This window comes from Amyelois transitella, chromosome 6 (genome assembly GCF_032362555.1).
Source record: "Amyelois transitella isolate CPQ chromosome 6, ilAmyTran1.1, whole genome shotgun sequence".
Classification (NCBI taxonomy): Eukaryota; Metazoa; Arthropoda; class Insecta; order Lepidoptera; family Pyralidae; genus Amyelois; species Amyelois transitella.
Window position 1 is genome coordinate 33,220 of NC_083509.1, and position 12,686 is coordinate 45,905.

The 12,686-nt window shown below is 48.1% G+C and overlaps 1 protein-coding gene across 1 annotated transcript; it reads left to right on the forward strand.

The window, feature by feature from the left end:
• Positions 1-2,469: 2,469 nt before the first annotated feature.
• On the forward strand, positions 2,470-7,654 carry LOC106140311 (uncharacterized). Its single transcript, XM_060944698.1, has 2 exons — positions 2,470-3,991; positions 4,185-7,654. The coding sequence occupies exons 1-2, from the start codon at positions 2,470-2,472 to the stop codon at positions 7,652-7,654; spliced, it is 4,992 nt and encodes a 1,663-aa protein (XP_060800681.1).
• The last annotated feature ends 5,032 nt before the right edge of the window (positions 7,655-12,686 follow it).

A 12,686-nucleotide genomic window follows, 5' to 3' on the forward strand; every position in this document is an offset into this window, starting at 1 on the left:
GCCTCTGGCTGCGACGTCAGAATTGAGGGACTTACGTCCCTATGTCGGTTCTTGCCCCCCCCAGATACGGTGGGGCAGCCCGCGCCCGAGGACGCGGGGAGGGATTCTCCGACCGCGGTGCGGCCGGTACCCTCCTGGGGTAATGTAGTCTTAAGAAGCGACATTTTCATGGGGTTCCTTTTTTACTAGGGTTTGGTCCCTGAAAGTGATGTTGGGCGCTCGAGACGGGGTTCCCCCCCCGCCATTCATCCCCTAGGCACGCCCGACCGTGGGATTGGGGTTATTTTTTATTGAGGTTTTCTTCCTCGCGGCGCTGGCCATGACAGCACAGCACCCTCGGCCCCATCAGTTGGGGTAACGAGTTGCCCGACGCCGGCCGAAACCGGAACGCCGCGCGAAGAGTTGCGCCACATCCACTCTCGTCTGAAAGCAGACAAGAGGGAGCGGCGCCCGACACGCGAGGGTCTATAGACCTCGTCCACCAATACACACGCGAAGGCCCCACAGGGGACCCCGCTTTTGCGGGACATTGGCCAGCAACAAACAAGACCCCGTCAATCGGGGAGTTATTTGCTGTCGCCCGGGGTGCACCGTCCCGTGTCCCTCGTCAGCCCACCGCTGTCACCGGATTCATTGGAATCAAGCAACAGAAGCAAGACCTTCAAGAGACAGGGCACTCGAGGAGGTTTCCCGCACTTAGCACCCCAACCTAACCTAACCTAACCTAACCTAACCTAACCTAACCTAACCTAACCTAACCTAACCTAACCTAACCTAACCTAACCTAACCTAACCTAACCTAACCTAACCTAACCTAACCTAACCTAACCTAACCTAACCTAACCTAACCTAACCTAACCTAACCTAACCTAACCTAACCTAACCTAACCTAACCTAACCTAACACACCCATCTCTTGAGTACTTACACCAACTTGTGATACCTCAATCTCTTCGTCTCGACGCGGCCATCCATCCTGCACCCCCTTTGTTCCCGATCCTTGTGGTTTTTCATACTTTTTCGGCGTTTTTCTCTTCTAACGGTTTTTTTGCTATTTAAATACCTTTTTTCATCCCTAAACTAATTTTTTCCCTCCGAACTCCCTCTTTTTACTTCTGAATATCGTTCCTGCTGCCTATCCCCTCATTTTGCGCCATTCCCGGTAAAAATCCGACTCAATTTCCCTTTGTTTTTCTTGTTTTTAGTAGTTTCAGTTATCAAAAATCACACTTTTTTCTCGGTAATTCAAATTTTTTATATCAAACCCTGTCTAATTAGTTTCTGTCTATCATTCCGTTAATTATTCCCTATCGTTAGACACCAAAATCATCAAATTCGGTTCAGTAGTTATTTAATTATTAATTTTTTTCCGTAATTTTCATAGAAACCGAGGTTACCTAATACGTGAGGTGCACAAATCGATCACCCATCTCTTGAGTACTTACACCAACTTGTGATACCTCAATCTCTTCGTCTCGACGCGGCCATCCATCCTGCACCCCCTTTGTTCCCGATCCTTGTGGTTTTTCATACTTTTTCGGCGTTTTTCTCTTCTAACGGTTTTTTTGCTATTTAAATACCTTTTTTCATCCCTAAACTAATTTTTTCCCTCCGAACTCCCTCTTTTTACTTCTGAATATCGTTCCTGCTGCCTATCCCCTCATTTTGCGCCATTCCCGGTAAAAATCCGACTCAATTTCCCTTTGTTTTTCTTGTTTTTAGTAGTTTCAGTTATCAAAAATCACACTTTTTTCTCGGTAATTCAAATTTTTTATATCAAACCCTGTCTAATTAGTTTCTGTCTATCATTCCGTTAATTATTCCCTATCGTTAGACACCAAAATCATCAAATTCGGTTCAGTAGTTATTTAATTATTAATTTTTTTCCGTAATTTTCATAGAAACCGAGGTTACCTAATACGTGAGGTGCACAAATCGATCACCCATCTCTTGAGTACTTACACCAACTTGTGATACCTCAATCTCTTCGTCTCGACGCGGCCATCCATCCTGCACCCCCTTTGTTCCCGATCCTTGTGGTTTTTCATACTTTTTCGGCGTTTTTCTCTTCTAACGGTTTTTTTGCTATTTAAATACCTTTTTTCATCCCTAAACTAATTTTTTCCCTCCGAACTCCCTCTTTTTACTTCTGAATATCGTTCCTGCTGCCTATCCCCTCATTTTGCGCCATTCCCGGTAAAAATCCGCGAAAAAATCGCCCCCCCGCCCACCCTGGTTTTCTCAGCTAGGTAAACACCGCTCGCCGACGTAAGTCGAAAGCGGAAATCGACTTTTTTCCCTTGCATTTTTTCTTTCTTTTGGTTATTGAATAGTGTTTTACCGATCCCAAAAATAGTCTCCGAATTGTTTTCACACTCCTAAAAGTCATTCTTTTTTATTAAATAGCTTGTTCTTGTTTTTCGCTCTTTTTTCGTTCTCTGTCATAGTTTACTCACCTATTGACGACACCATGGTGCTCACCCGGTCTCCTACCCGGAAAGAGGCGACCACCCGGCCTCCCCCTGCACCCCCCACGCCCCCTCCACCTTCTTCTCCACCTTTACCGAGCCATTCTAGGGCCTTTTTAACATCGGCTGGCCCCTCCGACCAAGCGAACGTGTCGCCTACCAGCGGAATCGGTGCTCTGCTCACCCCTAACGTGGACCTTCAGGTGTCTTCCGACTCCGAAATGCCCCGGCTGCAGTACGCGTCGGACAGCGAGTCAGTTAGCGGCTCACAAATCAGCGCCATAAGCATGAGCGACACCCCTCAACTATCTACCCCTCAAATATCCACCAAAACTGCACCAACCTCTAAACCGACTACTGGCAAATCGAGTAAGTCCGCCAATAGTAACATGGTCATAGAGTTGCCGGCTCACTCTGAGGAGGTGAAAGGCATAGACTCGTTCATGACCGTGATAACGAAACTGACTTACACGATCAATAAAGCCGTAAACGAGGGAAAGAGCGTAACTGCATCCAATAAACGGCTCATCTCCACGGCAGCGCAAGAGATCCAAAGAGCTGCGCAGGCGCTGGCAAGGGTCAATGAGGCCGAGCCGAAGACTGCGCCTCCTCCTCCAGCTTCAGAGATCCTCCCGGATCAGAGCTCTATTGTCTCGGTTATTCGGGAGAGCATCCGCGAGGAGCTGAAGGCCATGTTGCCGGCTCCAGCGCCCTCTCCACCGGCGCTCACTAAATCTTTTGCCGCGGCCGTGGCGGCGCCTTCCCCAAAACGCATCCCTCCTCCTTCGCGCACCCTACCATCAATAATAGTCAAAGCTAAAGAAGCCAACGACAAACAGACAGTAGTATACGACGAGTGGAGGAAACACATCTCGTTTCGCCACTCAACTTTTGCCCCCAACAAGGTTAAATCTCTGCGCCAGAACATGATAAAGGTCGAATTCGACACAAACGAACAGCGCGATGAAGTCCTACATAAAGTTAATAGTATACCCGGAATTGTAGCGGAAGAGTCCAAACTGCGGCGCCCTCTCATCATCCTGAAGGGAGTCAGCAAGGAGGTACAGAGGGAGGAATTGGTGGACGTGGTAAGCCACCAAAACCAAATCCCACCCGAGGACGTCCGCCTTTGCTTTCTCCTCAAAAACCGCAACGATCGTTTTTACAATGCAGTGCTAGAAGTGGCCCCGGCAATCCGACGTAGGCTGGTCGAGGGTGAGCGCGTGAACGTGGAGCATCAGCGGGTGCACGTGGCGGACTTCAGCCGCTTCGTGCAATGTTACAAGTGCCTGCAGTTCGGGCACACTAACGGCAAATGCACCGCAGAGTTCTACCCGTGCGCCCACTGCGGCTCCACTGCTCACCACGTTACCTCGTGCCCCGACCGTGCCAACCCTGACAAAAAGTGCTGTTATAACTGCAAATCTGTGCGTAGCGCGAACACAAACCATGCAGCCACCGACAATAAGTTATGCCCTAGAATAGTCAACGCAGTCAAATCCCTACAGGAGAGCACCGACTATGGTTATTAACAACAAACTAAAGATTATACAGTGCAACCTCCAGCGCTCTTATATTTCACAGCAGGAATTCTTTAGGTATTTTCACCTAAATTCCTATGACATCGCTTTAATTTCCGAACCATATGTGGGTGCCTCCCTCGAGGTAAAACCCCCTCCCGGTATAAACATCTACCAATTCCCAAATGGCTCACGAGTCAAGGCTTGCATCGTAACAACATCTAAGGTGGCTGCTCTGGGAATTACGCAGCTTTCCACCGCAAATCTGGTCATAGCTAGAGTCAGTCTGGGTCTCAACAAATTGGAAGTGGCATCCTTTTATATTGAACCAAACACGGACAACGACAACACCATCGAAAAATTGGATCGTTTCCTCCGGTCAGCAGGTTCATCCTTGCGGCTGGTTGGCGGCGATGCCAATGGCAGCCACCAGGAGTGGGGCGAAGCGTCGGCGAACTCCCGAGGGGAGGACGTTGTCGCGGTCATGGCCTCGCACAACATGGTCGTCTGCAACGTTGGTCATGTTCCTACTTTCGAAGCGATCCGACATGGTGCCCATTGTTCATCGGTAGTCGATATCACCTACTCGTCCCAGAGTCTTGCGGACGCCGTTCACAAATGGAGAGTCAATAGCGACGCTTGCCCATCCTCCGACCACAATGCTGTCGAATACGAGCTTCATACTGCACGCAGACCAGAAAAACCCAAAAGCACAACTACATTTAGGTTTTCGACATACCGCGCCGATTGGGATAGGTTTCGTGAAAAGCTCAACGAAAGAATGGAACCACTGATCGCTCAAACCCAATTAGACTCCCTCACTGGCATCGGGCTGGACCGGGTAGTAGACCGCTTAACCGCGATTGTGCAGGACACCTGCTACAGCACGCTCCCTCGCAAACCAGGAGCGAAGTTCTATAACCCGTGGTGGTCCGATGACTTAGAACTACAGAAGAAGGAGTGCATCCGTCTACACCATCGCCTCCACGACTTAAAGAAGTCAAAAAAACCCCTCGACGAGGTAATAAAATTGTATACAAAAGCAAAACAAGAGTATGCCCGGACCCTCTCGAAAACATCGACTGATCATTTTCGACAGTTCTGCGAGGCGCAAGGCAAGGAAGACGTTTGGGCGGTCACAAACCGTATCATCAAGGACTCACCACTGAGGAGACCTCCACAAACACTCAATTGCGGTGGAGCATTCACTGACAGCGGCGAAAATACAGCTTCCGCGCTCCTCAAACACTTTTATCCCGATGATACCCCTGACAATTACAGCGAACATCAAGAGACGCGGGCTGCAATGTCTGAATCACCCAACACAGAAGAAGATCTACTGTTTTCAGAGGCAGAGATCCGAGAATGTCTCTCTCACATCAGCCCTAAAAAAGCTCCAGGAGCCGACCACCTCACTTCAGACATTTGCAGCGCGGTCTTTGAGGCTCAACCGGACTTCCTCACGGCTCTGTACAATAGATGCCTACAAATAGGTCACTTTCCTAAACCCTGGAAACGAGCGGTAGTCAAGATTTTGCCCAAACCGGGCAAAACTGACATGGACTCGTTGAGCTCGTACAGACCCATTGGTTTAATCTGCGTTTTCGGGAAAATCCTCGAAAAACTCATCGTTAAAAGGATCATGTACAAAGCCGAATGCGAAAATTCCCTGAATACCAACCAGTTTGGCTTCAGGGAGCAAACCTCAACAACAGACGCCCTTGGAAAAGCCTTAGAAGTCATCAGGACAGCAAAATCCAACGGTCGCCAAGTTGTGGCAGTGTCGCTGGACATCAAGGCGGCATTTGACAATGCTTGGTGGCCAGCACTTTTCAAGCGACTCCAACACATAAAATGCCCCAAAAATATCTACCACCTTATCAGGAACTACGTTACTGACAGGATCGTCACTTTAAATTATGCGGACGGCGAGGCCTCCAAGAGTATGTCCAAGGGTTGTGTCCAGGGCTCCGCGTGCGGACCAGTATTTTGGAACTTAATACTGGACGAGCTTTTGAACATCCAACTCCCTGAAGCCGCGCACATTCAAGCGTTTGCAGATGACGTTCTTCTAATCGTTGAGGGCAAAACACGGGAAGAAGTCGAGACTGCCACTGGAAAGTGTCTTGATATCATACACTCATGGGGGAAAAGAGTCAAGCTCCAATTCGGTCCTGAAAAAACCCAAGCCATCTCGTTCACTGCACAAACCAAACAAGCCCGAATAACTATCAGCAACACCGTCATTCCAATATTGAAACAGATCAAACTTCTAGGGATTATAATAGACGATAAATTAAACTTCATACAGCACTCGAAATACATTATAGGAAAAGCCACCAAGATATTTAAAAATCTGTGCAAATTCGTCAGGCCGACTTGGGGCGTCCACTCTGAAAATGTAGAATGTATATACAGACAAGTGATCACGCCCATCATCACCTATGCTGCTGGAATCTGGGGAACGGCCATCAAGTTTTACTCAGTACGGCAGGCACTACGAGCGTTTCAGAGAGCATTCGCAATCAGAGCCATAAGAGGGTTCCACACCATATCCGCGGTAGCCGCGGAGGCCCTCGCGCAATTTCCACCCCTGCATCTGGTGATAAAGGAGGCCTATGAAGTCCACAACATCAAAACGACGGGCACCTTTGAGGACCTACCTCAGGATATCAAACTTCACAGACGTGTCCCAATAAAAGACCTCTTACACCCCGCTAAACGGATCTCCATCTCGTTCGCCGAAACTACAACACAAATAGACACAAACGATCTCATTAACCCCGATGCTCCCAACATCTTTACTGATGGCAGTAAGAAAGAGGACGGGCAAGCGGGGGCATCCTTTGTGGTGATGAAGGAAGATCAACAACCGGTAATAAAGAAATTTAAGTTGTGCCGCACAGCTTCAGTCTTTATGTGTGAGCTATTTGCCATTGCAGAAGCCCTAAAGTGGCTCAAAAATTCAAACCGAAACTTCGCCGAAGCCCTCATCTTCTCCGACTCCCAATCCTCCCTTAAGGCCATTCAAGACCGCAGCAACACCGACCCTTTAGTTAACCAAATTCACCATCTCATCTCCTTCCTTTCTTCCATCCACATAACAGTGAAATTCATATGGTCCAAGGCTCATGCTGGCATAGTGGGAAATGAGATAGCAGATGTTGCGGCGAAGGAGGCCGCCGAGAAGAAAACCGCAACACTGCTAAACCACTTCCCACTCTCACACGCCAAGCGACTTCTGCGTCAGCGCACTTTAGACGCTTGGCAGTGTGAATACGAGGCGGCCCCACAAGGGGCCATCACAAAATCATTCTTCTCATCCATACATGCAATAGCGGAATTCAGAAAATTTGTAAAAATCTCCTTCACCATCACACAAATCCTAACTGGACACGGATACCACAAATCATATCTCCACAAATACAAAATAACAGAGGATGATCGTTGTCCTTGCGACGACGAGACTCCTCAGGACGTGCACCACCTTTTAGAACACTGTCCAATATTCTACAGTAGCCGCGAAAAATACACAATGATGTGCCTTAAAATGAAAATCGAACCTTTTAACATCGTCGCGCTTACTAAATCCGAACAGGTCACTAAATACTTCATAGAGCACGTAAATTACATAGTCACACACCTAAAACAAATAAATGGCACTTAAAGCTACTAAATCTGCTCAAGTGATGTAGCGAAGATGTGGTACCTGTATCAAATAGCAGGTACCCATCACCGCTGATCTTCCTACACTTAAATTGAGAAACTAGTCATGCACATTCATGCCCACAAAACACATTAGCTTAAAAAAAAAAAAAAAAAAAACCTAACCTAACCTAACCTAACCTAACCTAACCTAACCTAACCTAACCTAACCTAACCTAACCTAACCTAACCTAACCTAACCTAACCTAACCTAACCTTTTTTTTTTTTTTTTTTTTTTTGTTCTCGTAGGAGGAAACCCATTTACAGGCGACCCAGGGGAAGGGGATCTCCCCTGGAGTGTGGGACTCCCGGGTCGCTAATCGGCCCAGACTACCCACTAAAACCTCCTACGGCGTTTCCGCACCAGCCGTTGTTGGGGGCGCCGTGGGATCGCAAGCATTCTACCACGACGCCCCCCGGTTTCGCCTTACGGCGCGATTAGGGTAAACGGCGGGCGTATTGCGCCCGCCGTCTGCCTCTTCGTCCTCGCCGGCATGGAAGCGCTTCAGCTCTCGCTTCACGCTCCCTCTCAGCGGTCTCCTTCTGCGACATTACCGTCTCGCAGAAGCAGGACATCGCGTCCCAGCATCTCTCGCTGCCCAGCATCTTACTGACGATGCAGTGCAGCGAGAGATCGCGGTCGCCCAGGGCCACTGCTAGGGCCACCCTTTCTGTGGCCCACCTCTCACATTCTGCCAGGGTGTGTTGAGCCGTGTCGTCCGGCTCCCCACACTCGTGGCAGACCGGGCTTGGCTCTCTGCCTATTGTATGCAGGTAATGACCGAAGCACCCGTGTCCGGTCATCACCTGCGTCATTCTGTACGTCAGTTGGCCGTACTTTCTATCCATCCAATCTTCGAGCGATGGGAGGAGCGCCCCGATGGTACGTATACCATACTGGGAGTTTTCTAGCTCATCTCGCCACCGCTCTTTCAACCTGTCTACGGCCAACTGACGGGCCCCTCTCACTTCTCTTGGGGCGGGCCTTTCCCCGAGAGCTCGTCTTCTCGCCCGCTCCCAATAAACCTCCGCCTGAATTTTTGCGTCCATGTCCCATGGTGGGGTGCCGGCCAATACGCATGCCGCCGCCCAAGCCACCGTTACGTAGGCCCGAGCTATGCGGTTGGCCACTACTCTTTGTGGCCTTCGCAGCTGGGCCACGTTGGCTCTGGAGAGCTTATCTGCCCAGATTGGCGCCCCATATAGTGCCATGCTCCGGGCTACGCCCGCATATAGTTTCCGGCACCGGGCGCTAGGCCCTCCGACATTGGGCAGCAGCCGGCCCATGGCCGATGCTGCGCCGACTATCCGGGGTGCTAGTTGTTTAAAGTGCTCCCGGAAGTCCCAGCGTGGGTCCATGGTTATGCCCAAGTACTTAATGTACGGCTTCACCTGGACCCTTTCCCCACCTATTGGAATGGACGCTCCCTCAGGCGGTTTCCAGCCCCTTTTGCCAAAGACGATGACCTCGCACTTGCTGAGGGCCACCCTGAGCCCCAGCAGCCTGACGCGGGTGACCATCAGGTCTGCTGCGACTGCAGCTGTCCTGAGGGTGCTCTCCAGCTTCTCACCCCAGATGGCCACCATCGTGTCATCCGCATAGCAGATGACGGTCATCCGGGGGAGTAGGCTCCCGCGGATGGCCCAGTCAAAGCCGATGTTCCAAAGCAGGGGTCCTAGCACTGACCCCTGAGGAACACCGCAGGTCATCGCCCTGGCTTTCCTCCCTTCTCTGTCCTCGTAGAGCACCACCCTCTCAGAGAGGTAGTGCCCTACGAGGTTTCTCAGATAGAGAGGCACTCCGTGGTATCGGAGTGCCTCCTTTATTACCTCATATGGGAGGGAGCCGAAGGCGTTTGCGATGTCTAACGAGACACCCACGGCTCCTCCCTTCCTTTTTATTGCGTCCTCCGAGAATTCGCGGAGGGCCCCTATCGCATCAACGGTCGACCGCCCTTTTCTAAAACCAAATTGGCGGTCCGACACGTTTGGTCCGACATTTTCCAGATGCTGGATAATTCTGGAGGCGACAATTCGTTCCAGCAGCTTACCAGTCTCATCCAGCATCAGTAGGGGCCTCCATCCCGAAGGGGAGTCCTCGGGTCGGCTCTCCTTTCTGAGCAAGCAGAGTCTTCCCTCTTTCCACGGCCTGGGAAACCGCCCAGACGACAGACAGTCGTCGAATAATTGTCTGAGGCGGCTCCCGAGGTGTTTTGCGACCACCGGTAGAATCAGACCGGGGACGCCGTCCGGGCCTGGTGCCTTTTTGCAGGCAACCTAACCTAACCTAACCTAACCTAACCTAACCTAACCTAACCTAACCTAACCTAACCTAACCTAACCTAACCTAACCTAACCTAACCTAACCTAACCTAACCTAACCTAACCTAACCTAACCTAACCTAACCTAACCTAACCCAGTTGCGCTCTGTCCGCTGTACCGAGCGTCACGATTTTTAACCACTCCGCGCTAAATAATTCCCAAGTATTCGCAATTGAAAAAATTAAATAAGTGCAATATATTATTGGATTCGCGGTGAAAAGTACAAGCTAGTGGTGAAAAAATTTTCAAAATCGGACCTAAAACAACAAAAATAAACCATAACAAAGTTGCAGGCTGTGCGCCTCCTCGCGCTTCGTCGCCACCAACTTGCGTTTAATATCGGAGACTAAGTAAACTGGAACTGTGGAAGTGTAGACAGTGACCGAGACTTTGTCTGTGCAAAGTCTCAAAATTTTTCGATTAATAACACCGACGTAGTTGAACACTTTATTTGAGCGTACGAGATACCGATTTACTTCCCGGCTGATAGCTCGGCTGTCCGCTGCACAATTCAACCGAAACTGGGAAGGAACAGGGACTGACTGGTGAGGAATAGAGTGGCATAACAACTGGTGGCCCACTGTATCGGGAGGCCCGGCAACGGACGTCGGGAAGAGAAGGGAGTGAGGCGACAGACGAAATCTGACGTTGGAGCGTGTTTTTCGGCGGTTTGGTTCATTTGGGCAAGGAGCTGAAGGTGCTGATTTGTGAAGGACTTGCTGAAGGCATCACCTCCCGAAAACCATCAAGATCGGGTTACGGGTTTAGCTGCCAGGACGGAAACCGTGATCAACCAATCAGCGAACTTTCCAAAATTACCGCTCAACCCACGGGAACTGCGAACCAGACGTGCCGGGATTAGACGTGCCAGCTGGAAACGGGAAACTATAGACTTGGATCACTATCCTGGGACACTCCAGCGGCCAGCGGCAGAGGATTTTCTTCCCGAATTCAGCGAGCGACGACGTCGTGGGAGTAAAATAAGCCCCAAAATAAGGAAAAGTCAATTGGAAAATATACGAGTTGAGGGACCGTTTACCCCCCTGTTACCCATAAAAATTTGGTTAAGATTGGACTGGTAGATTTTAAGTTACAAATTATTTTCTCTTTTAACTCCTAAAGTAGATCGTTATTGACGTAAATATAAATCCAAAATCGTCTTTTTAAATAGGCCCTTTTTCAAAATTCTAACCCTACAATCCTCTCAAGGTGAGTAGAAAAATAGATTCTAAAGTGTTCCTGAACCCCAAAACCCCCTCTAACATCCCCTAATTAAGAAATAAAAGTTGGAAACTAAAAGGCTAATTAAGTAGCAATTCCGGGCCCCTAGTGTCGAGCCTTTTATTGATTCTCATCCCTTACTATCCCTTAACAGTCTGGAGTGAACCATCCCTCAAACTCACCCCCTAAACTAGGAAACCAACGTAGTTTGTAGCTGACAAAATAGTGAATAAAGTAAAAATCGTTTGAAATTGCATTGAGAATTTATTGGCTGGTATAAAAATATACCGAATATATAAAGAACAGTTAAATATCTTGACTATACCAAATTGGAAAAAACAGAAAGGTCTATAGTTTTTAAGAAAATCGATAAATTGTGCAAAGTGGAAATAGGCCTAGACCGCAATAATAAATTTGTAACGGGTGAGCGACAGAAGGCATCGAACGAACCTATTGTTCTCGGCTCGCTAAGGAATGCCAAGGTCGTGCACTCGAACCGTATTATTGTCGCTTTGCGCGGGTTCCTTCCTTACGGGGTAGACAGAGCCTAACAAACTTAATTCTAAATAATAACTTAAAGCAAAATCTTTTGTAGTTGTAGCTTGTAGTACAATATTGAACTAGTCAATTATTATAAAACCGCTAAATAGGTATGAATTAAATATTAAATAGATACAAAATAGGTTGAGTGCGGCCGTCGACCGCTCGCAGGTCACGCCTCCCAGTGACGTAGTAGACGGCATTCCGCCAGCCTATTGTTCTCGGCTCGCTGTGGAATGCTATTGTCTCGGCGTTGCGTTTGTTGATATCGGAGTGCATGAAGTGTATGGGACCTTTGCGGGTTGGACAGAGCCTAACAAGAAAAATTAAAATCTTAACTTTTAGAATATCATAGGGTGGAATATGGTTTAATATATGGTTTTTAATACTACAAAAATAGTAAATAAAATATAAAACAAGAAATAGGCATAAAAAATTGACAATTAGCAAAATATAGGTCGGCATTATTAATTAAGTTGACTCGTATAAATTACAGCGGCACCTATTGGCTAAGTGATTTAAATTGTATTAGCTTAAGTGTTTAACTATTTATTTATTTATTACACATCTACATATTGCAGCCCCCATATACAGGGCTGCAACTAGTATTGACGTTGATTGTTATTCATCAACTTTTAAACTTTATCTTTACTCTCTGCTTTTAACTTTACTTTTACTTTACTTTTACTTAAATTTTACTTTTACAATATATATATACAACTTTTACAAATTTACTTTTAACATATTAAAATGATACGAACACCCAGGTCGGTGACTTTTAAAAAGCCACTGAATTACTGCGACAACAACACATCGCCCACTGAATTGCCTAGCGACTCCTCAATAGATTCCTCCGCTAGATTACCACCAGAGGAAGAGTGGGCCACTCCCAACACAAGAAGAAGGGAA